The following is a 27009-nucleotide window of genomic DNA, read 5'->3' on the forward strand; positions in this document are numbered from 1 at the left end:
TTTTTATGGCTGAGTAATATTCCATTCATATCTTCCTTACCAACATTCATCTACTGATGAACACTTAAGTTGCTTCCATATCTTGGTTATTGTAAATAATGCTGCAGTAAACATGGGGTGCATCTTTTTGAATTAGTGTTTTCATTTTCTTTGAGTAAATACCCGGAAGTAGAATAACTGGATTGTATAGTACTTCTAGTTTTAATTTTTTGAGGAAACTCTGTATTGTTTTCCATAGTGACTGTATCAATTTACATTCCCACCAACAGTGCACATGGGTTCCCTTCCTTCTACATCCTCAACACTTTATTTCTGCATATTCTCTTAATTGGCAGTTCTGATGGAAACCTGGAGGCAGTTCCATAGTAGCATTTGATTGATCCAAGCACCAGTTGACTAACGATCAACAGTAAATGTAGCATATATTTTGGTATCACCTGGTGCCTTGTAATGGCAACCTTTACTGTCATGCATGTTTTATTCTCTCTTTGTTATGTTTTCCAGAGGGATTACGAATTGGCTGATACAGTAACAAATGAGAAGTAATCTGACTCCACTGACCTGTTTACCCTGGATCAGAACAATGGAAAGAAGTAGCCTTTTGCTTTGAAACAGTGGAACAGGTATGGAATTGCTCCTTTCATTGTTGCCTTCCTTTATTTCTTTGCACATCTATTTCCAGACCAGTTAAAAACAGCAAATTGCTCCTGTTTTGAGAACACTGAATCGGAGTTATAGGAACAGGTACTGTGGGTTATTTGTAACATTTACAAGTTTTCCCATCTTCAAGTTGCTATTTATATAAGTGCCAAAGTAATGAGTAATTATGCTAGGGAGAATTATTACTTTTAAACATAGGATTAGCATTTTGGATGTGTGCTTAGCTTTAAGATACAATGTTATTTGGATAAGGAAATTTTGCTTCACTAAATAGATTTCAATGGAGGAATCACAGAAGCAATAAAATGGTAAAGCATGTTGGTTTCCCCAATGACAGCCATTGAAAGTGTTTTTGCTGTGTTTAATGATCTAATTTCCCTTGCCCACATTCATTTTCTGAGTTTTGAAGAAAACCTTTCAAGAAAGGTATAGTTTGATTTTTTTCCATTTTTGAGAATTCACATAATAGAAATAGGTGAAGCATTTTTTTTTTTTTTTGCTTTGAAAGGAACATTTTATGTCAAGATGAAAAATTTAAGCTTTTGTAAGACTCCTGGAATTAGAATCTTTAAATAAGTGTTTATTTTGAATTGGATGTCCATCATCACCAGACTGCTGAAACTTCTTTCAATCATATCTGTTATCAAAAGACAGGTGAGCTATAGATGTTCTAGTAGTGACTGTATAGTTGTCAGTGCTTTAAGAAATGATATTAATGACATTGTAATGTACCAAGAAGTAATTTAAGTTCAGAAGATTAAGTAACCTATACTGGATGATCAAAATTAAATTACTAATAATTTTGCATGACAACATTTTTTTTCTCCATTGGATGGCTTATAGATGAGGGACTATGAATAAATAATAAAGACTTGAATTTTACATAGGAATATTAGAATTCAAAAGGCTACAGAAAAAGAATTCATAAAGATTATATTTTATATAAGGAATTAAAAAAGAGTATGGCTCCATTATTTAGTATTTAGTTTAAGGTTATTTAAGGAGAGTTTTTAGAAGACATTTTGACTATTACTCTGTAATTAGTATGTTCTCAGGGCACATATCTATTTTTATATATTAAAACGACTAAAAGTTTCAATGTATTACACCATTGAATTTGAAACTAAATGTCATCTACATCAATAAAGTATGAAGAGTCTGGTTTCTTTTATCAGTAAGGAGACAGAAAAGGAAGCACATTGTTGGTGTTTGATGTATAGAGAGCAATTCTACAGTTTTCTGGTCCCTTTATGTTTCAGTCTGTAGAATCAGCCAACAACTAACCACACTGACCAACTATTGACCAACTATCTTTATCTTGTGTTCCAGTGGTGATATAAAACGGCTTTTTTTTTTTTTTTGTCTTTAACAGACTTTATCTGTTTGAAAGGAAATCTTTTGGGAATAGAGCAAAGAAGGTGAAACAGTAATTTCCAAATTCTTTGTAACAACTCACTCTGCATATTGTTCAATCCACACCATAAAGCAAGTCAGCTACCGGATTTTATTCAGCAGGAATGGATTACAGTGTGATTGGATTTCTAAAAGAGATGATTTGAAAAAATACATAAACCAAAGTAATAGCAAGCTACCTACCATGTTTTCCTGGGTGTGAGTTTCTATGTATGAAACTATTTGAGAGATGGAATCTGCCTTCCTTTTTTCCATCGGGAAGAGGAATGTGTAGAGGTATGGCCAAGGGGTAGGGAAGGATAAGTCCTAGGCAGTTCCATGACTATTCTGTGGAAAGGATTGAGGGTAGCCCCCCAACTGACCCCATCTCTCTTGTTCTATACCTGGATAACTTTGAAGGGGGTGCCTCGGGAAAAAAAAAGTTCCAGTCACAGTGTGAGAATGTCCTCCCTCCTCTTTCAGCCCCCAAGCCCAAAAGTCTTCTTTTCTTTTGATTTATGCAAATAAATGATCAAGAGAGTCACTGGCTACCACATCTATGCCGATCCAAGGTTAGGCTTAGATACAAGGGCTGTAATAGTAATATGTGCCAAGTTCTACAGAAATAAGTGGTTGTATTATTATCAGTCCAGATTTCATCTTTTCTGTGAAGTTCTCCCTAACATCCCCATTCAAGTTAACCACTCAGTTTTGATTTAATTACCCAACAGACATTTATCATACACCTAATACATCCTAGGTACAATGTTGGGCTTCTGGTGGCACAAAACAGAATCTCTGCCCTCCAGAAAATTCCTTCTCGCTCTATCCTCAGTACGTGTTTAACCTCTAAACACTAGTTTCATTATTGGCTTATAGTTTTGTATCTCATATTAGTCTGAAATCTCCCAGAAGACTTGGCCTGCATTGCAGGCTTTGAATAAATAATTGAATTTTCTGCTGTGGGTATTACCATAATCTGTTTAGCAGATTATCTTCAGTAACGTGTAAATCCTTTTCCTGGATTAGTGATAGCAAGATCCCGAGTAGGAAGGAATCAAAGCTGGTCATGGAGCATGATGCTCAAAACTGTGGAAACTGTGCATGTCTGAGACTTGTTAAAATTGATTTTAGGACATCTGTTGATTTATGGGAGCCATGATATCTCTTATTTCAAGAAATAGATGAAGAGTAAATATATTTCTTCCCCTCAAATTGAAACTGTTTCTTTGGAATGCTGAATATAGATAAATAGATAAAGCAAAGATAACTATTTGCCATACTTCCATTTCTTCTTAGTTCTCCTGAATAACTCTCCAGAAACTTTTGTTATGAAAGTGCCTTAACCCAGATTTATCGCTGCTCCTTTTATCTGTACTAGTAATGTCTACACAATACACCTGAATAAATTTGTTTGAATATCTTAGTATATCATTGTTATTTCCCCAAAGTATTCATTTCCAAGTACCAGGAAGCTACACTCAACTTAAAGGATAAGTAGATGCAATAATTTAAGATTAGCCTGGCTTGGAAGTGCTTGGGGAACCGCTCGTGGTGTTTAATTGAAAGAGTATATGACACTTAGGAGTTCTGGTTAACAAAGGCCAAAACCTAGCTAAAATATGCTCAAAAGAAAAAACATGTGTAAATTTGTGTATGGAGAGGAATTTTATTGGCTAAATCCAAGGAAAAGTGATTGACAAGCTGTGGGAGGGGAAGAGTTGCAAGTGCACCTCTGAAAAAACTGGAACCAGAAGACTGAACTCTACTGGGTCTCTCTCTCCCATCTTTCAGCCACTGCTCCTCTTCTATGGATCAGTTTCAAACTCTCTCATTTCAGGCCAGCCAATAATACCTCAATTTTACATTTTACTGGTTTTACCATCTGTAAGATTGTTCTGTATATAAAAAAATGCTAGGGAAGGACTCTTATTGGTCTGCCTTGGTACCCACTCTTGCTCTCCTCAACTGAGATCAAGTAAGACTGAAGCAGCTGTCAGGAAAGGCATATGTTGCAACAGGAACTTGAGCATTCCCCAGAAAAAGGAGAGCTAATAGTAAAGTGGTCTGCTACAATGATCTATGGCCCAAATTTCCCAAAAGGCATTTGTTAAGCTGGTTTATATAACCCCTAACTCCTTATCTTACAGTCCTAAAATTTGAATCATTATGTTGATAAATTCTTAGTTTGTGACTCGGGATCTTGCTAACCAGTGACATCTTAAAATCTCAGAGAGACTGTGGTCCTATTCCTTGCCCACAAAGCCACACAGAAATCCCTATCTTCCAAACTCCACTCACTTGTGGCATTTAGTATGACTTGTTAGAAATCCGTTGGTTGCCTCCATTCCTGGGAACCATAGGTGGATGTATGGTGCAGGGCATCAGTATCTTGAGCACTTGTGTGTGTGGTGGCAGTAGGACAGAGGGGACAGGGAAGGAAGTAGGGAGGGTGTCAGTTTTTCAGGCACGTCTTCCTTCAATTGTGAATAATCAGCTGGGCTGTGGTTTCAAGATAGGGCTCACCTGTAGGACTGGAACACATAGATGAATGGCATACCCCAGGCCTTGAATTGCTTACTCCCTAGGGAAGTTGTGATGGGTAGGCAAGAAAAGTAAGTTAGAGCAGTAATGAGTGTTAAGTGCCACAATTTACTGAACGGCTGCTAGTCAGTATGCACATTAGAGTTTGTTTTGTGGCAGGCAAAATCAGATTCCTTCTCCTCTTATCCTTGTGTGAACCAGGAATTTGGGACTGGGGTCCTTCTGGCCTCCAGGGACACTACTTTCACAGGAGGCTGATTGAGGAAGGGACAGTGAAGCCATGCCATAAAATAAGCCCTTGTCCTTGGCACCTTTAGGCAAGATTTTTGCCCAGGTCTGATTTTTTCAGTACTCTTCAAAGCTTTGCTTTTCTTCCCCCAAGAAGATAAAGGCGCACAAAAATACTTTGGAATTCCTCATATTGTTGCTGTTTATTGAATTCCTTAGGACCACAAACACTCACAGTACCACACTGGGGCCTCAGGGACCTCTAAGGCCATCCTGACCCACCAGTCGACATCTGGGGGCTCTGTTCTTGCTTATGTTGGTTTGGTCATTAGCCTGGTGAGAACAGGGTTGGGAGATCAGCTCCATTTGACCCCATCCACCACTGGGATGTGCCCATCCAGTTCAGCTGCTGCCACCGTTGTCACCAGGGATTCCCTGTGTTGAACATGAGTGTCTCTCTAAAGACATCCTAAGCCATCCTAAAACCAATAGAATCAAAGTAAAATGGAAGATTATTTCCACTGCTAGCTAAATTTGGAAAATATACATAAAAGGAGCTGTTCAAATTCTGGCAAAAAACAATCTACATATGCTGACCTGTGAGGATTCATTTTCAACAATTCTGAATTAGCTGGGTATTTATTTAACATTTCACTTCTATTTAACCATGTGGACAAAGCCATACTCCATTTACATGACTGCTTGTAGCCTTTAACACCCTGACATGAAGCTCTACTTTTGGCTCTCCTAAACCTTTTCTCCTCTCCTTTTGTGGCTGACATAAAAATGTACTTCAGATTGTCATTTACAAAAGGTTAAAGATAAACTGTCTTTCTCTTCAGAGAGTGGGACCCAGTATGCATAACCTTCATGGCTATTTCCCCTCTTTGCTTTTGCAGACTGAGAAAATGGCATGTAACATACCTAACCAAAGACAGCGGACTTTGTCTACATCTGGAGAAGCTCTATATGAAATTCTTGGTCTGCATAAGGGAGCATCAAATGAAGAAATTAAGAAAACCTACAGGTACAGAGAAAGTTCAATGATGACATTCTTGTACTACTAGTGATATTTTGTGATAGGCAAGTGCCCCCAATTAAAGACATAGCTTCTTGCCAAGACCAAGTAATTGGAGTTTTGAACCTCATGTTCCCTGTTCCACAACATAGGCAGTTAGGAATAGACAAGTATGACACTGACTTTCTAAAAGAATGCTCTCATGATTTTGGGCCTTAGGAAAAGGAAGCCTGTGTTCTAGGCCTGCAGTGTCAGAGAAAGAAAGACACAGATCACTGAGAATGACCAGGAGTTTTAATGCCTTCAAGAAGCATGTGAAGAATAAATGACAGAGGTGAAAATTGCCATTTGGATCCAAATAGTTCTGTGAAAATGGTCAAGGAGCTTGATCCAAAGTCACTATCAATCTTTTAGTTTATATTTCAATTAAGGTTCTGGGGACAGAAAGTCTTTGCTGTTTCATTGCTCCCCAGAGTTATTTAGGAGTATGCCTGGGAGCTGCTCAACCTTCTGTGTGTAGATACCCTCGGCTGAAAGTTACTAAACTTGATTCTTAAGGCTTCAGGCTTAGACACTGTGCTGGAAATGGGGGTTTGGAATCAAAGTAATTGCATTGCAAGCTTACTCTAACTATAAAGATGCTTCCCAAAATGAGAAAAAAAGTGATATCTAACTACCTTGTAAGCTTTAAAATCCACTTTACAAATATGACTTTTAATTGCCTCAATTAATTTTGTAAGCTAAAATTTCAGGCCATATCCTAATTAAGGCACTAATTATGCTGAGTTGTTTGCAAGTTTAATAATTACAACCTAAAATCTTTTCATGTAATCAGTGTCTTGCTATTAATTTTGTTTTAATGTCATACAAATATCATTTTTTCCAGCTGATTAGGGTGCTAGTATGCTGCCAAAAGCATCTACTTCTATCTAAATTACACATTTGTATTCTGCAAGTTATTCAAAATATATGAGCAGGCTGAAAATCCACTGAGAACATTATTCTTATATTCAGAGATCTGGATCAAAGTAGTCACAATATAGTGAAATTAAAAGTCAGTGAAATTTAATAAAATTACAAATTGTTGAATCCATACTCTACTTGACCAATGTTGTAATCCTTGGTTGTGCTCTTGAAAGCAAGGCTGAATTAGATTTCTTCTTTTATATTTTATTTTTATTTTTGAACGGCTAATATAGTCACCTGATTAAAATGAGAACATGCAAACACATATACAAAAAAAAGTTTCCCTCCTACCTCATATTCCCCAGTGTCCCTCCTCAGGGAAGACAATTTTTTGTGTACCTTCCAGAGAGATTTTAGGCCTATATAAGCTTATATAGAGACCTTCTGATCTGAGCAAAATGGTGTAGACTTGTTTTTCTCTGCCCCTTCCTGTCAAGCATGACTAAAAGCCTTGGAAATAACACAAGAGACAACTAAAGAAGAACCCTAAAAGGTAGAAAGAGGAAGATGAATTAGTTAGGGACCAGGGGACCAAGGGAACAACACAGTGGCAGGGCATGTTATGATTCTCCATCCAAGAGAATGTAACCCAGGCCCAGCCTGTCCTGACGCCCAGTCTAGCAAGAGAAGGCAGCCAGATAGCCTTATTCTTCCTCCGAACTGAGCAAGAGTCCTGCCAACAGCTCTAGACAAGCCCAGAAGAATAGCAAGAAGAACCAACTGAATGTTCCCCTAACAGTAACCTACCAGAGAACTTTCCCACCAGTCTGAGACTCCTCTCTCCCACCCAGACTCCACCTGACAGGGGAAATTAGCAAGTGGGATTCTTCCACAACAAGCACCCAGCCCCAAAATTGCTTTTTGTCTCTGTAGCCTGGAGATTTCCTTCCTCCACATAATGGCACCAAGCCACTCAACCTGGGAAGCTCCTTCTACTTTCTCAGCTAGTACCAACAAGTACCAGTGGGGCCTCAGAAAAGGAGACAAAGAAGACAAACACAGTACCATCAAGGCTCTGAAAATTAGACTGTCATTGGAGCCACAGCCCACAAAAGGAGCCTATGACCAATATGCTAAATCTAAACAGAGTAAATAGCTATAAAAATAAAAAATTTAAGTAGGACCCAGAGTCTCCTAATAGCCAAAATGCCCAGATACAATTAAAATCACTTATCATACAAAAAAACAACAAGCAAGAAAACTGCAACTTGAATGAGAAAAGATAATCCTTTGAGTCTCACACTGAGATGAACCAGGTACTAGAATTATCTGACAAGTAACTATCATAAGAAAAATTCAACAAACAAATTCTTTTGAAACAAGTGAAAAAAATAGAAAATTTCAGCAGAGAAATAGGAATTACAAAACAGAACCAATAGAAATTATAGGACTGAAAAATAACAGAAATAATAAAAATACCTTGAAGAGCTCAATAGTAGAGTGCAACTGACAGGATAGAATCAGTGAAGTTGAGGACAGATCCATAGAATTAACCCAATCTGAACAAAAGAGAGAAAATAAACTGAAAACGAACAAACAGAACCTCAGGAACCTATAAGACCATAGCAAAAGAGTAGAACTGGTGTCCTAGAAGGGGAGAAAGAGAGTGGGCCTGAAAGAGTATTCAAAGAAATAATGACTGTAAATTTCCCAAATATAACAAAACATAAAAATTCACAGATCAAGCAGCTAAGTGAATTCCAAAAAGGATAAATCCAAAGAAATCCATGCCCAGACACATCATAATTATATTTCTGAAAACTAAAGACAAAGAAAATATCTTGAAAGCAGCCAGAGAGAAACAAGACATTACCTACAGAGGGATACCAATTCAAAAGACAACAGATTTCTCATCTGAAACAACAGAGGCCAGAAGTAGCACACCATTTTTCAAGAAAGAAAAGAAAGAAAATTACTGTCAACTGCAAATTCTATATCTGTGGAAACTATACCTAGGGAATTAAGGGAAAATAAAAAAATTCCCACATGAAGGAAAACTAAAAGATTTTGTCACTTAGCCAGATTTACTCTTAAAGAATGGCTAAAGAACATATTACAAAAGAAATAATAAAGGAAGGAATCTTGCATCATTAAGGAAGGAAGAAAGAACAATGGAAAATGCAGAAATATGGGTAAATACAATATACTATCATCTTCATGAATTTTCTGAATTATATATGACAATTGGCACAAAAATTCTAACACCATCTGATACTCAAAACAATGATATTTAAAAGTGGGGAGGACAAGAAAACCTAAATGAAAAGTTTCTGTACTTAGATTGGTAAAACACTGATATCAGTAGACTGTGATAAATTATATATACATACTCAACCATTAAGAAAACTATACAAACTAATATACTCCAAAACACTACAATAAGGCTCTTCACCCCTGGGAGATTTCTGGGAGGCCCTACCCACCAAACTTCCAAGCATGCCATGAATAGCCCAAACTCCTAGCCCTCACTGTGATGGCTCAAAGATGGCATCCCTATCATAGCCCTACAACAAAGCTACCTGACTCTGTGTTCTCCTTGGTAACTTGAATGAGGCAAATAAATAAATAAATAAATAAATAAATAAATGCACTTTAGGTGTGTCATTAGACCCTTCTTTTCTTGATACTGACTGGCACATAAAAATCCTTCACTCCAAACACAGTAGATTGTTGATCTATACCTCATACGGCTGTCTACTTATAATGAAGCCAGGAAGGCTGATCAGAGCATGTAGCATGTAGTATGTCTAGAGTCTCTTAGAATCCTAATGGCTTTATAACAACAAGTCTAGTTCATTATTCAACAAATATTTATTGAGTACTGTTTTAGGCACTGAGAAAATTGCATTGAACAAAAGAGATGAAATCCCTATATTCCTGAAGCCTATATTCTGGGCTGGGGGAGCAGGTAGGCTTAATAATAAATAAAATATATAGTCTATCAGATATTGGTAAGTGCTGTGGAGAAAAGCAAAGCAGGTAGGAGTTTGGGGAGTTCTAGGAGTTATATATTCTCTTTAAGGTGTTCCATGTTGATTTTAACACTAAAATCCCTCAGTTGCAGTGAATTTTAAGTATAAAGTAGCAGCAGTTAAGAGTAGAGGGTATGAAGTCAGAAGACCTGGATTCAAACCTCTTCTCTTAGCCTCATTTTCTTCATAAGTAAAATGCAGTAAAATGCAGAAAACAGTACCGACTTCAGAGGGTTGCTAAGGATTAAAAGAAATGATACATGTAAAGTGTTTAGCCAAGTTCTGGCACACAGTTACTGGGTACCACAAAGAATACATAAGGCAGCAGAGAAAGAGGCCTATGGAAGCATTTTTCAAAGTTTGCTGGGGCATAGGTGTAAGAAGACTCTCCAAGAAATGTGTGTGTATGCATGCATGTACACGTATGTGTGAGAGTGAGTGTGTATGTGTATGTGTGATTGTGTGTATAGATTCTGTGACATTTAAATTCTGTTGAATACATTTAAAATAGTGTTACAACTGTTTTATTTTAACATGCCAATGTCTATAATATGCTGAAAATTACACCCTTTGCATCTGTTTTATCTTACAAAAAAATTTAGATACCAAGTTAAAAATGTTGACAGGACCATTTCTCAAATTTATTTTAAGGAACATATAAGCAAAAAATTAGAATCTAATTGATAGAGGGAGGGAGGGCAGGAAAGAGAGAGAGAGAAGGAAACCTAAACATCATACCCAAAATGATTACAAGGAGCCATTTAGGTTGATTTGGGAGAGAAGGCCTATGGGGGCCTTCCCTGCAGCCCTTTATATGTTCCATAACTCACTGTGCTGTTCAATCAGAGCATGAAATCCTCACAGGTTGTAATTCACTCTTCTTTTCTGCCTTTCCCATTCCATCAAGTCCCTCGGGGCAGGCATTATGTTTTGTCTTCCATTGCACTTCCATTAGTCCTAGCTAATATTTACCAAATTCAAAAATGAATTGCTCAACAAATAGATTTTGCCTGTGGGTATATGTCTGTTTCTCCATACTTATATTCTCAGCTTCTTCAGGACCTTTTCTCAAATGTTTTGTCACTTAGCTGAACAGGAAGTCATTCACTGACCCAGTGAAGAAAGGGACAGCTCAGCAAGGAAAGACCATAGTTTCAGATTGGGACACAGTACATTTTTTTAGGGCTGTGAGACCTTCAAGTAAAACGTAGTCAGGGGATAAGGAAAGGAAAACTCTGAGAAAATAGAGCCAGTTATGTAATATAGAAAATGTGTCTTGAGTATTCAAAATCTCATATGCAACTTAAATGTTAGTTTTTATTTACACTGATGTGTACATTTTTTAATTTAGATAGAAACAAAATTAAGATGCCAAAAAGGGAAGCCAACTGGTCTTCCTAGCATTTTGGGTACAAGAGCCTAACAAAATGCTGGCCTACTAGATGACAAATGAGACAAATATCTAGCCCTTCCTTAGCTCCTCAGAAAACCACAAAATCAGAGTGAACTAGTTTTGTACATTAGCATCTGGGTTTCTGTGCCTCATGAATGAGCTTGTTGATGAGGTACCAAATATCCTTTCACAGGGTATCAGGGACTTGATTTTTCTACTTCATTCAATTTCACATGGAACTTTCTGGAAATCATCCTCCTCTGAAGAGGTGAGTTTGCTCAGAGTAGACCAACATGAGGCAAATGCTATTTTCACAAGAAGCAGGAAAGAGTGTTATTTCCATAGTGATCTGTGGCAACCCCAATCTGTGGTGCTTTTACCCATCTTTATTAGCAATTATAGGTCATAACAGAGGCTGCTTATGAATAAAGTGTAAATGTCAGGGGAATGCATAGCTAATAGAAGAATTGTAAATATTTACAAGGCAAAGTGATGATTCAAGCTCACAAGATAAATTGAAATTAATCTCTATCAGTACTAATTTGTTTCCTGAATTCTAAAACCTTCCACTAAAAAGAAGATTATATGAGGCTATGTCAGAGTTATCTTTCAGGTCAGCGGCATAACCTCCCTTGTTCCATAGCAAATCTACTTGGGCCTCTTAGTTCTTCACACACCTTCATTTTTTTTCCTGGGCACTAGAATCAGTATGATCAATGAATTTTTTCCCACTCACTCATTCACTCAATGTCTATTTAGTTTTGGATACTTATTTATATTATACTGTGAGAAATGAATATACATATCTATCTATGTATCTATATCTATCTATATACATGTAATTTGTACCACTTAAAGGGCTCACCTTATAAAGAGTTAGATTTAGTAAGGTTGAAAGATACATACAGAAAGACAAGCAAAATAAGGGAGACTGTGGTGAGTGGAATAGATTGACTTGATTCTTGTCCTAGAAACTATGCTAGTTTCTATTAAGAAATTAGTTCTGACATATCTTTGGGAATCTAGAAGCTACTCACCTTCCCACAGCTGTACACACTCAGGAAAGACCTGAGAAAGCCCTAAGTTCTCAATTCTGGCTGACCTTGTAGATCTGTACAAGCAGGAAGTAAAGGCTAAGGCAGAGTTGTAAACTGTCTGGCCCAGCATTGAAGATGTGTCCTAACATACATACAAAGCCCACCAGTGAAGGCTGGGAGATTCTTGGTTCTAGGTGTATAAGAAAATCTCTGTCTAATCCTTAGTTGGTAAGCTAATGGAACAGAAACTTCAGTGGCCACACATGACTAAGAATACAGATGTTACAAAATTAGATCAGAAAAGTCACTGAATAAACAATTACAATAAGCAACAATTAAAAATCATGGGGACAGGGGAGAGTCTAATTTGCAGAGCTGCCAAATTATAATATTCAAAATGTCCAGTTTTCAAAAAAATATATGAGGCATGCAAAGAAACAAGAAAGTAAGGTCTATATTGGGGGAAGGAGGGATCTATAGAAACTGCCTTTGAGAATGCTCCAAATTTGGACATGCCAGACAAAGACTTTAAATAAGCTAAATATGTTTAAAGGCGAAAGGAAACCATGTCTAAAGAACTGAAGGGAAGGTTGAGAATGATACCTCACTAAATACAGAATATCAATTAAAAAATGAATTTATATAAAGGAACCAAAATAGAAATTCTGGAGTTGAAAAGTATAGTGACTGAAATGAAGAATTTACTGGAGGAATTCAATAGGTAATTTGAACAGGCAGAAGAAAGAATCAGTGAAATTGAAGATAGGTCGATTAAGATTATACAGTCTGAGTAACATAAAGATAAAAGAATGAAGAAAAATGAACAGATCCCAAGAGACCTGAGTATAGCATCATGCATTCATATATATATATATATATATATATATATATATATATATATATATACACACACACACACACACACATATATATAATGAGTGGAAAGAGAGAAAGGGGCAGAAAGAATATCTGATTAAATAATGGCTGAAAACTTTCCAATTTAATGAAAAATATTAATCTATACATCCAAGAAGTTCCATGAACTCCAAGTAGAATAAACTCATGAAAATCTTCACTGAGATATGTCATAACCAACCATTCAAAGTCAGAGTATATTTCAAGTAGCAAGAGAGAAGTGACTCATCATGTATAAGGGATCCTCAATAAGATCAACAACTGATTTCTCATTAGAAACCATGAGGCCAGGAGGCAATGGGATGATATAGTCAAAGCATTGAAAGAAAAAATATGTCAACCAAAAATTCTATATGTAGCAAAATTATCCATCTAAAATGAAGGAGATATTCATTTATTTCTAGATAAATGAATAACTGAGTCATTGGCAGACCTTTCCTATACGAAATGCCAAAAGGAATCCTTCAGAGTGAAATGAACATTAGACCATAATTTCAATCTACATGAAAAATTACAGAACACCAGTAAAAGCAACTTCACAGGTAAATAAGTTTGTAGATCCTCTTTTTTCTATCTGATTTAAAAGACAACTGCATTAAGCAATAATTATATATCTATGTTGAATGACCCAGAATGTATAAGGATGTAATTTGCAGCAATAGCTGGAAGTAAAGGCTAAGGCAGAGTTGTAAACTCTGGGGAGGTGGAACTATAACAGAAGTTTTTGTATACTTTTGACAGCATATTAATATGAACTAGATATTCAAAGATGTTAATTGTAATGCCAAGGGTAACCACATACACACAAAAAGCCTTAAAAATATATAAAAGAAATGATATAGGAATTATATCATTCCTAGTAATGGAGAGAAGCCAGTAATAGTAATAGGAGAATTGAACAAAAAAGATCTAAGAATACAAATAGAAGGGTGCCTGGGTGGCTCAGTCGATTAAGTGTTCAACTCTTGATTTTGGCTCAGGTCTTGATCTCAGGGTCATAAGTTAAAGCCCTGCATTGGGATCCACGCTGGTCATGGAGTCTACTTAAAAAAAAAAAAAAAAAAAAGATACAAATAGAAAAATGGCAAAAGTCCTTCCTTATCAGGAATTACTTTAAATATAAATGGATTAAACTCTCAAACTAAAAGACAGAGATTGGCAAGTGGATTTTTATAAAATGATCCAACTGTATGCTGTCTCTAGAAACACTCACCTTAGATTCAAAGACAAATAGGATGACAGTGAAAGTACGGATGAAAATATTATATGGAAGTAGTAATCCAAAGAGAGCTGGAGTGTCTATACTAGTATCAGACAAAATAAACTTTAAGATAAAGTTATCAGAAACAAAAAAGGACATTTTTTTTTAAAGTCAATCCTTTAAGAATATGTAGCAATTAGAAACAAATATGTGCCTAACAACAAACAGAACCCCAAAATACATGCAGAAAAAACTGAAGAATTGAAGGGAAGGATGGTTCAACAGTAGTAATTGGAGACTTCAATACCTCACTTTCAATAGTGAACAGAACAACTAGACAGAAAATCAGCAAGGAAACAGAAGACTTGTACAACGCCATATACCAGTTAGAACTACTGTACATCTATAGAACACTCTACCCAATAACACAAGTGCATATGGAACATTCTCCATGTTAAGCCATATGTTTGGCCACAAAACAAGTATCAATAAATTCAGAAACATTTAAGTCAAACGAAGTGTGTTCTCTGGCTACAATGGAATGAAATTTGAAATCAATAACAGAAGGATATTTGGAAAATTCAGAAACATGTAGAAATTAAACAACACACTCCTAAATAACTAACGCATCAAAGAAGAAATCACAAGGGAAATTGGAAAATACTTTGAGATCAATGAAAGCAAAAACACACCATACAAAAACTATGGGATGCAGTGAAAGTAATTCTCAGAAGGGAACTTAGAATAGCAAATGCCTACATTAAAAAGGAAGAAAGATCTCAAATAACCTAATCTTCCACTTTAAGAAACTAGGAAAAGAATCACAAACTAGACAAAAAGCATGAGGGAAAAAAGAATAGTGAAGATTAGAGTGAAAATAAATGAAATAGAGAATAAAAGAATGAGAAAATCCACACAACCAAAAGCTTGTTATTTGAAAACACTAACAAGACTGACAATTTTTTACCTAAACTGACCAAAAGAAAGAGGAAACTCAAATTACTAAAATAAGGAATAAAAGCACAGGGACATTACAACTGACCTTACAAGAAAAAAAAATTATAAAAGAATACTATGAACAATTGCTTACCAATAAAATTAGACACCTACCAACTTGCATTCCCACCAACACTGTAAGAGGGTTCCCCTTTCTCCACAACCTCTCTAACATTTCTTGTTTCTTGCCTTGTCAATTTTTGCCATTCTAACTGGTGTAAGGTGGTATCTCAACGTGGTTTTGATTTGAATTTCCCTGATGGCTAATGATGATGAATATTTTTTCATGTGTCTGTTAGCCATTTGTATGTCTTCTTTTGAGAAGTGTCTGTTCATGTCTTCTGCCCATTTATTGACTTGATTATTTGTTTTTTGGGTGTTGAGTTTGAAGGGGGGGAAATCAGAGGGGGAGATGAACCATGAGAGACTATAGACTCCGAGAAACAAACTGAGGGTTTTAGAGAGGAGGGGGCTGGGGGGCTGGGTTAGCCCGGTGATGGGTATTAAGGAAGGCATGTATTGCATGGAGCACTGGGTGTTATATGCAAACAATGAATCACGGAACACTACATCAAAAACTAATGGCGTACTGTATGGTGACTAATATAACACAATAAAAGAAAAGAAAAGAAAAGAAATAAAATAAAATAAAATAAAATGGACAACCTAGATAAAATGAACAAATTCTTACAAACACACAAACTAACAAATTCACTCAAGAAGAAATAGAAAATCTAAATAGATCTATAAAATGTGAAGATTGAGTCCATAATCAAAAAAATATATCCAACAATGAAAAGTCCCTATCCAGGTGGCTTCACTGGTGAATTCTACCAAGGAGAAGGAGAAGGAGGAAAAATAACAATAATGTTTTCTCAAGTTCTTCCAAAAAAGTAGGAGATAGGACATATCCTAACTTCTTCTATAAAGCCAGGGTTACCCTGATATTAAAGTTAAAGACATCACCAGATAAGTACAGGATAATCAATCTTATGAATATAGATGCAGAAATCCTCAACAAAATAGTAGCAAACTGAATTCAACAACATATTAAAAAGATGATACACCATGACAAGTATCATTTATTCTAAGAATATAAAGTTGGGTCAATATATGCAAATCAATGTATTTTACCGTATTAATAGAATAGAGAATACGGCACCTGGGGGGCTCCGTTAAGCATCTGACTCCTGATTTCAACTCAGGTCATGATCTCAAGGTCCTGGAATTCAGCCCCACATTGGGCTACATGATCAGTGGGGATTCTGCTGGAGACTCTCTCTCTCCCTCTCCCTCTGGCCCTCCCCCTGCTCACTCCCTCTCTCCTTAAATTAAATAAATAAATCTTAAAAAAAAAAGGCTAGAGAAAAAAATGGCATATTCATCTTGATAGATGCAGAAAAGGCTTTTGACAAAACCCAGTACCCCTTCATGATAAAAATACTCAACAAACTAGCAATAGAAGGGAATTTTCTCAACTTGATAAGGGGCATCTATAAAAAACCCACAGCTATCATCATATTTAAGAGTTAAAGATTGGAAACTTTCCCCCTAAGATCTGAACCAAGGTAGGAATGTCTTCTCTCACTACTTCCTTCAATGGTGTATTGGAATTTATACTAAGGCAATTCAGCAAGAATAAGAAATAAAAGGAGTCCAGATAGGAAAGAAAGAAAACTAACTCTATTTACAGATGACATGATCTTATACATAGAAGAATATACTGAATACATACCAGTGTGCACATACACACACAACTAGAGCTAACAAATGAGTTGAGCAAAGTTTTAGGACTTAAGTTCAATATACAAAAATCTATATGCTAGCACAATCCAAAAATAAGATTAAGAAAAGAATTCTATTCACAATAACGTCTAAAAGAATAAAATACTTAGGCAAAAATTTAACCAAGGAAGTAAAAGACTTACACTGAAAACTACAAAACATTGTTGAAAGAAATTAAAGGCCTAAATACATGGAAAGACATCCCATGTTCACAGATTGTAAGACTAAATATTATTAAGATGAATCTACATATTTGATGCAATCTTATCAAAATTCCAACTACCTTTTTTTGCAGGATTGGATAAACTGATCCTAAAATTCACATGGAAATGAAATGCAAAGAACCTAGAATAACAAAACAGAATCTTGAAAAAGATGAAGTTGCAGGACTCAACACTTCCTGATTTCAAAACTTATTACAAAATTTTAGTAATAAAAACAGTGTGGTACTGGCATAAAGACAGATACAAAAATCAATGGAATAGAATTAAAAGTTCAGAAATTAACCCATACATCTATAGACAAGTGAATCTCAATAAGGATGCCAAAACTATTCCATGAGAGAAAGAAAAATCTTTTCAACAAATAGTGCTGGAATAACTGGATATCCACATGGAAAAGAATGAATTTGGTCTTCTACCTCACACCTTATACAAAACTTAATCAAAATGCATCAAAGACCTAAAACTACAAAAATCAGAAGGAAACATTGGTACAAATCTTTAAGACCTTAGATTAAGCAACTGTTTTTTAAAATACGATACAAAAGAGGAAACACATAAACTGGACTTCATCAAAATTAATAACTGTTGTGCACCAAAGGACTCTATTAGGAAAATAAAAAGACAGCTCACAGAACTGTAGAAAATATTCAAATCAGACATCTAAAATGTGTTTAATATCCAGAATATATAAAGAATACTTACAACTCAACAATAAAAAGACCACTCAATTTAAAAATGGGCAAAGTGCTGTATGGTGACTAACATAACATAATAAAATAAAATTATAAAAAATAAAGTTTAAAAAAATAAAAAATAAAGTTTTAAGAGTATAGGTCTTTCAAAAAAAAAATGGGCAAAGTGTTTGAATAGACAGTTTTCCAAAGAAGATATACAAGTTGCCAATAATCACTTGATTAAAATCAACATTACTCATCAGGAAAATGCACATCAAAACCCCAATAAGACACCACTTCACTTTTAGTAGGTTGGCTACCATTAAAAAAATGTTGGGAAGGATATAGAGAAATTAGACCACTCATACATTTCTGGTAGGAATGTAAAATGCTACATCCACTGTGAAAAATAGTCTAGTAATTTCTCAAAAAGTTAAATATAGAGTTATCATATCACCCAACAATTGTGTGCCTAAGTATATTCCCAAGAGAACTGAAAACATTCACACAAAACCTTGTACATGAACATTCATAATAGCATTATTCATAATAGCCAAAAATGAAAACAACCTAAATGTCCATTAACTGACCACTACCTTACACCATATACAAAAATTACCTCAAATTGGATTAAAGATTTGAATGTAAGACTTAAAGTCATAAAAAGCCTAGAAGAAAACTTAGGTGGTGAACTCTTAGACATGGATCTTGGTGATGCTTTCTGGATTTGTCAACAAAAGCAAAGGCAACTAGAGCAAAAATAAACAAGTGGGATACATCTAACTAAAAGCTTTTGTTTTTGTTTTTGTTTTGTTTTGTTTTTTAAAGATTTTATTTATTTATTTGACAGAGAGAGAGAGAGGAGGTGCACACAAGCAGGGGGAATGGCAGGCAGAGGGAGAAGGAGAAGCAGGCTTCCCGCCCAGCAAGGAACCTGATGTGTGGCTCGATCCCAGGACCCTGGGATCATGACCTGAGCTGAAGGCAGAAGCTTAACCAACTGAGCCACCCAGGTGCCCCAAAAGCTTTTGTATAGCAAAGGAAACCATCAACAAAATGAAAAGGCAACTTACCTATTGAGAAAAAATATTTGCAAATATCCACTAAGGGATTAATATCCAAAATATATAAAGAAAACATAAAACTCAATAGCAAAAAACCAAACAATCTAATTTAAAAATGGGCAGAGGATCTGATTAGACAATTTTCCAAAGAAGACATACAGATGGCCAACAGGTATAGGAAAAGATTCTCATCACTAATCATTGGGAAAATGCAAATCAAAACCACAGTGATAATAAAGTAGCAGAAAGAGAAATTAAGAAAACAATTCCATTTAAAATAGCACCAAAAGCGCCCCAAAATCTAGGAATAACCTAACCAAGAAGGTGAAAGACCTGTACTTTGAAAATGATAAAACACTGATGAAAAAAATTAAAGATGACACAAACAAATGGAAACATATAGCATGTTCACGGGGGGCCACCTGGGTGGCTCAGTCAGTTGAGTGTCCAACTCTTGATTTCCACTCAGGGCTTGATCTCATGACCCTGATCAAGCCCCACATTGGGCTCCAGGCTGCATGTGGAGACTACTTAAAAAACAAAAAACAAAAAAATGATATACCATGTTAATGCATTGGAAGAATTAATATTGTTAAAATGCCCATACTACCCAAAGCAATCTACAGATTGAGTGCAATCCCTATCAAAAGGCCAACAGAACTTTTTACAGAACCAGAACAAATAATACTAAAATTTATATGAACTACAGAAGACCCCCCAATTGCCAAACCAATTTTGAGAAAGAAGAACAGAACTGGAGATACCATAATCCCAGATTTCAAGATATACTACAAAGCTGTAGTAATCAAAACAGTATGGTACTGGCACAAAAATAAGACACATAGATCAAGAGAACAGAATAGAGAGCCCAGAAATAAACCCATGCTTATATGGTCAATTAATCTACGACAAAGGAGGCAAAAATATACAATGGGAAAGACAGTCTCTTCAATAAATGGTCCTGGGAAAACTGGACAGCTACATGCAAAAGAATGAAACTGGACCACTTTCTCAAGCCATACACAAAAATAAACTCAAAGTGAATTAAAGACCTAAATATAAGACGTGAAATCATAAAACTCCTAAAAGAAAACATGGGCAGTAATCTTTTTTTTTTTTTTAAGATTTTTTATTTATTTGACAGAGAGAGACAAAGCAAGAGAGGGAACACAAGCAGGGGGAGTGGGAGAGGGAGAAGCAGGCCTCCCGTGGAGCAGGGAGCCTGACGCAGGGCTCCATCCCAGGACCCTGGGATCATGACCTGAGCCGAAGGCAGATGCTTAATGACTGAGCCACCCAGATGCCCTGGCAGTAATCTTTTTGACATGGGCCTTAGCAACATTTTTCCACATATGGGATGTTTCCTCAGGTATGGGAAACAAAAGCAAAAATTAACTACTGAGACTATAGCAAAATAAGAAGTTTTTGCATAGGGAAGGAAACCATCCACAGAGTGAAAGGGCAACCTACTGAATGGGAGAAGATAGTCACAAATGACATATTGGATAAGGGGTTAATATCCCAAATATATAAATACTTATATAACACCACACCAAAAAACAAATAATCCAATCAAAAATAGGCAGAGTACCTAAACAGACATTTTTCCAAAGAAGACATACAAATGGCCAACAGACACATGAAAAGATAGTCAGCATCACTAATCATCAGGGAAATGCAAATCAAAACTACAATGAGATATCACCTAACACTTGTCAAAATGGCTAGAACACAAAAGACAAGAAATAGCAAGTATTGGTAAGGAAAAAAGAAAACCCTTGTGCACTACTGGTGGGAATGTAAATTGGTGCAGCTATTGTGGAAAACAGTATGGAGGAGGTTCCTCAAGAAATTAAAAATAGAAATACCATATGATCCAGCAATTCCACTACTGGGTATTTGTTCAAAGAAAATGAAAACAATAATTTGAAAAGATATGAACCTCTATTTATTATAGTTATTTACAGTAGGCAAGATATGGAAGCAACCCAAGTGTTCATCAATAGATGAATGGATAAAGAAGATGTGGTGTGTGTGTGTGTGTGTGTGTGTGTATATATATATATTTATATATTTATATATATATAGTGGTATATACGCATGTATTAGATCATGTATACATGTATATATACTATAATGGAATATTACTCAGCCATAAGAAAGAATGAGATCTTGCCATTTGCAACAACATGGATGGACCTAGAGGGTACTATGCTTAGTGAAAAAAGTTAAACAGAGAAAGACAAATACTGTGATTTTGCTTATATGTGGAATCTAAAAAATAAAACCAAACAACAAACAAAAAACCAAAAGCAGAAACAGACCCATAAATACAGAAAACAAACTGATGGTTGCTGGGGGGTAGAGGGGCAGAATGGGAAAAATGGGTGAAGGGGAAAGTACAGGCTTCCAGTTATGGAATGAATAAATCAGGGAGATGAAAGGTATACCGTAGGGAAATAGTCCATGGTATTGTAATACCATTGTAGCCACACTTGTGGTGAGCATAACATATCAAGTTGTCGAATCATGATGTTGTATACCTGAAACTAATATAATATTGTGTATCAAATACACTGATATCACCTCATGCCTGTCATAATGGCTAGTATCAAAAAGACAAAAGATAGGGCGCCTGGGTGGCTCAGTTGGTTAAGCGACTGCCTTCGGCTCAGGTCATGATCCTGGAGTCCTGGGATCGAGTCCCACATCAGGCTCCCTGCTCAGCAGGAGTCTGCTTCTCCCTCTGACCCTCCTCCCTCTCATGCTCTCTGTCTCTCATTCTCTCTCTCGCAAATAAATAAAATCTTAAAAAAAAAAATTTAAAAAAAGACAAAAGATAAGTGTTGGTGATGATATGGAGAAAAGGGAACATTGTGCACTGTTGGTGGGAATGTAAATTGGTGAAGTCACTATGGAATACATTATAGAGGGTCCTCAAAAAATAAAAAATAAAACTACTATAACTACTATATGATCCAGCAATTCCACTTCTGGGTATTTATCTGAAAGAAATGAAAAAAACATCTGGAAAAGATATATGTACCTCTGTATTCATTGCAGAATTATTTGCAATAGCCAATACATAGAAACAACCTAAGTGCCCATTCCACTTCTGGGTATTTATCTGAGGGAAATGAAAAAACCACCTAGAAAAGATATATGTACCTCTGTATTTATTGCAGCATTATTTGCAATAGCCAAGACATAGAAACAACCTAAGTGTCCATTGATGGATGAATCGATAAAGAAAACGTGGCATATATACAATGGAATGTTATCAAGCCATAAAAAGGAAGGAAATCCTATCATTTACAACAATATGGAGAAATTTCAGGACATTATCCAAAGCGAAATAAGTCACACAGAGAAAGACAAATATCTTATGATCTCACTTACATGTGGAATCTAAAATAAAGAAAAAACTCATAGATGCAGAGAACAGATTGGTGGTTGCCAAAGGCAAAGGGTGGGAGTAAAATGGCTAAAGGATGGTCAAAAGGTACAAACTTTTAGTTATAAAATAAATAACTCCTGTATAAAAATATAAAACAAAAGGAGCAGGCTACTTTTAATAAAGATCAAATTGCCACAACATGATGATATGTGTACACGATGCTTTGCCATAAATATTATACAATATGTTAAACTACCATGGGAAAAAAAGCATCAAAAAACTAATAGCATTCCAAAAAAAGTTGTTAAGAAAGTGTTAAATAGCTTGGAAGTTGGCAATTCATCAGTATATTTTTAAAAACAACAAAACAAAACAAAACAACAAAAACAAAGTTCTATCTACTCAAATTCATTGAAACAAAGTTAGAATTGTGGTTTCCAGGGGTTGGGAGTGGGGAGGAGGAAATGGGAAGTTGTTCAACAGATACAGAGCTTCAGTTTCAGCTTTGCAAGGTAAAAAAAGTTCTAGAGCTCTGTTGCACAGCAACGTGAATATAGCTAATGCTACTGATCTGTACACTTTAAAGTGATCAAGATGGTAATTTTATGTTATGGGTTTGTTGTTTTTGTTTTTTTTTACCACAATTAAGGAAGGAATGAAGAGAAAGAAAGGAAAGAAAGAAAGAAAAAGAAAGAAAGAAAGAAAGAAAGAAAGAAAAGAAAAGAAAAGAAAAAAGAAAAGAAAAGAAAGAGTGGAAGAAAGAGAGGAAGGAAGGAAGGAAGGAAGGAAGGAAGGAAGGAAGGAAGGAAAAAGGAAAGAAAAGAGGAAAGGAGAGGAAGGAAAGAGAGAAAGATGTGTTAAATAGAATAACAGTAAAACTTCAAAACCAGACTTTGGCGCACAGCCAAATCAACTGTGGAGCTTTTGCAAGCATACAGATGTCCCAGACCTACAGAATTAGAACCTCTAATAGTAGGGCCATGACACATGAGTTTTTTAAAAACAACATCCCATTCACAGATGATTCTGAGCATCAGATGTTGAAAACTACTGATTTAACTGGTGAGCACAAGAGAAATGATAAACATAGGTGACTGTAGCAACACAATCAGATTGCCTGTTCTGTTCCTGGTCCTTTTTATGAGAAGTGACCTTCCTTTGGTTTATGGAGAGTGAATAAAATCCTGTATCTGACATGTCCACTTTACTCTCAAGTTCCTGCTCCTGGCTTCCCAGTTCTTTGTCTGCCCTATCCTTACTTGGTGTTTGAATACTCACTTGCTTTTGGTGCACTGGTCCCTTTGGATAATAGTCCTGCCAGCCTTGGCCTCAAGGGACCCACATATGTCTGCACTGCCTTGTCTAGCCTCCCGGTCAGGACAGGGCAAGAATCAGGAAGACATCTTGGAAACCAAGGGAAAAGAAGGTGTGGTCAACAAACCTTATAGAGAGGTCAAGTAGAATGAAGGCTTCAAATAGGCCATTGATTTTTTCAGTTAGGATGATGGAATGGAGAGCAAGAAATCAGATTACAGTGGGTTGAAGAGAGAATAGACACTGAGGATGCAACCTTTTTGTGTAAACTATGCTTTGAAAAAGTGTTATGAAGAAGGGAAGGAGGAAATAATTCAATAATTTGAAGGGCAGGGGAGGACATAAATACAGTTTACCTTTTTAAAAAAAATGATGGGGTATGTTTGCTTGCTGAAGACAAACAGAGATTATTGAGGATACTGGAGTTGGGGGCAGGGTAGGGATTGATGACTGATGGACCGGGATTTGGGAAGATGCACAGGTAGATCCTAGAAAACACTGGCGAGGTTAATCTTAAAGAGAAGAGGTTCTTCTTCCCTCCAAATAAAAAGAAGAGGGAAAGATGGCACAATCACGCAGAACTATTTCCTTCTAATGAGCTTTTTTACCTCTTTTGAAGTAGGAAATGAGGTTTCTTGTTGAGAGGGGTGAGGGAATGAGGAAGAGGAATCAAAGAGAAGTTGTAAAAGCTGGAATAACTGCCACAGGAGACTTGAGAGGGAACTTATTGAGGCCAAGCAGAAGGATTGGCAAGCAGCTTAGCAGACCAGCTGATGTAGAAAATTGTAGGTCTCTATTGGCCTCAGTTTGCATGGTTGTGCAATTTTCTCCAGCAATGTTGGTCATCCCAGAAATGGGAGTGGAAGCAGTGGAAGACTAATTTCCTTGGCGGTATGACAGGAAATCCAAACATTTATAGAAGTGAATCATTTGATTTGAGTGGCACTGAAGCACATGACCACAAGGTTCAGACTGTGTAGTTAAGGAAATTAACTCAGTGAGGCTGGCAGTCTGGAAGAATAGGTCCTGGTAAGTTTAAAAAATGGGTTTAGGGAGAACAAGAAAGTGAACGCTTAACACAAGGATGTATCAGGGAGTTAAACTATATATTTTTGCACTGAGAAACCTAGAAGATAAAGACACTGGGGACCCTACAAGAATTTTCAGGCTGGACCACCACTGGAAATTGCTAGGAACTGTTTGCAGCCTTGACACAATTCACTATCACCAGCACTTGAGCTGTCAGACAGCAGGTAGAAGGCCTACAGAGAGCAAGTGCCTGCTAAGGGCTTTGACTAGGACCAGGGGTGGGTGCTGCCGTTGGAAGTAGGAGACAGGGTTTGTATGGCCATTTCTTCTACATCTCAGTTCTTCTCCCTTGATGTCAGAGTTCAGTAAAGATTGTTAGCTTTAAGAAAACAAGAATACAAAAATTTTCCCAAGAAACATAATAAAGTTAGAGGTCCAGAAACTTTTGTTGGAAACCTGAGCCAAATACAGAGATCTTAAGTTGTATGCAGCTCTCAGATTCTGAGCAAGCCATAGGCTGGTAAGAAAAAAAAAAAAAAAAAACACATTAAAAAAAATGTAACACACAGAGATCGTAGTGGTCTGCTAAAGGCTTGAAGGTTTACCGTGGCCTACTGGTGTCAGAACATCAAATCCTTATTTCTTAAAGCAGTACTTTTATGATTGGTGTAGACAAATACTTCTAATATTGGACACATTTTATCTACTGTGCACAAATATTCTAGTCTATTCTACCTTATTAGGGAGGGTAAAAAGCTGGTTCTTAAAATTAGCCTTAGAAAATAATTGTGAAAGACATGTATCATATGACCTCACTGATATGAAGAATTCTTAATCTCAGGAAACAAACTGAGGGTTGCTGGAGTGGTGGGGGGTGGGAGGGATGGGGTGACTGGGTGATATAGACATTGGGGAGGGTATGTGCTACGGTAAGCGCTGTGGAGTGTGCAAGACTGCTGAATCACAGACCTGTACCTCTGAAACAAATAATACATTATACGTTAAAAAAAAAGAAGATAGTAAGAAGGGGAAAATGAAGGGGGGGAAATTGGAGGGGGAGACGAACCAGGAGAGACTATGGACTCTGAGAAACAAACTGAGGGTTCTAGAGGGAAGGGGGGGGATGGGTTAGCCTGGTGATGGGTATTAAAGACGGCACGTTCTGCATGGAGCACTGAGTGTTATACACAAACAATGAATCATGGAACACTACATCAAAAACTAATGATGTAATGTATGGTGATTAACATAACAAAATAAAAAAATGTTAAAAAAAATAAAAGAAAAAGAAAAAATAATTGTGACCAGAAAACTATCTAAGACAAAGATTTATCAATTGGAATTTAAACTTTTCAAAAGTTAAGTATTTTTAACTCTCATATTAAAAAAATACTCAAGTATGATGCCTCATAAAGTCAAGTTATTATATAGTCTAGTAAAAACTTGGGAAGATTTTTTGCCATAAAGTGGTATCACTGCTTTGACTGCCACTAGAGGTCAGCACTTGACTCTCCATCTGGTTTTATATGAGGTGGGGGGAAGATCAATTCTCTAAAACAGATCATCATTTATGGTTCCTATTGTTATCTCATGCCATCTGTCTTGAATCACGAATGTGACCGTGGATCACAGAGAACTAGAGAACACCCTGACAATTGCTGGGGTGAGCTGTTCTGATATTCCATCTGCAAATGTGAGGAAATCACAGGACTGTGTAATGTGGCATTCAGAGGCCCTGGGTGCCTTGGTGGTCAAAATACTTGAATCATATACTATGGGAGCAGGTGTTTCAGAAATAATTACATGGTAGAGTAGTATTGGCATTATTATTTGCAATTTGAAGCTAAATGGTGCCCTGAATTTGCTATTCTGTCCCTTTTGCAGGACTCTGTACTAATCCTCACCCAGTGGCTCCTCTTCCTTGAGCCCCACTAACACTCTTGTTCCTGCTTTCTTTCAGCAGCAGACTGTATTAAGTTTCTTGTGGGGAAGGAAAATGTACTGGGTACAAATGCATGAAGTGTTTGTAAAGGGTTCAAGGGACTTGGGGGCTGATCAAGGGAAAAGATACGACCATGAGAGGCAGTAACACACGACAAGCTTTATTGGGTGGGGCTCAAACAGCATTGCTTGAGAGGGGAAGACCCTCACAGCATGAGACCACCCAGAGGCTTACAGCTTTGGAACTACCCTCAGAAGG

General features: G+C 36.5%; 1 protein-coding gene across 1 annotated transcript in view; it reads left to right on the forward strand.

The window, feature by feature from the left end:
* Positions 1-592: 592 nt before the first annotated feature.
* The window catches only part of DNAJC5B (DnaJ heat shock protein family (Hsp40) member C5 beta), a 62184-nt gene continuing 35767 nt past the window's right edge, over positions 593-27009 (forward strand). The window contains exons 1-2 of the mRNA XM_032421551.1: positions 593-623; positions 5724-5851. Coding sequence (XP_032277442.1) covers positions 5733-5851 — 119 coding nt within the window. The 5' untranslated portion in view covers positions 593-623; positions 5724-5732. The remainder of the gene's footprint in view (positions 624-5723; positions 5852-27009) is intronic.

The sequence above is a fragment of the Phoca vitulina genome, unplaced genomic scaffold (assembly GCF_004348235.1).
Source record: "Phoca vitulina isolate PV1807 unplaced genomic scaffold, GSC_HSeal_1.0 scaffold25, whole genome shotgun sequence".
In the NCBI taxonomy this organism is placed as follows: domain Eukaryota; kingdom Metazoa; phylum Chordata; class Mammalia; order Carnivora; family Phocidae; genus Phoca; species Phoca vitulina.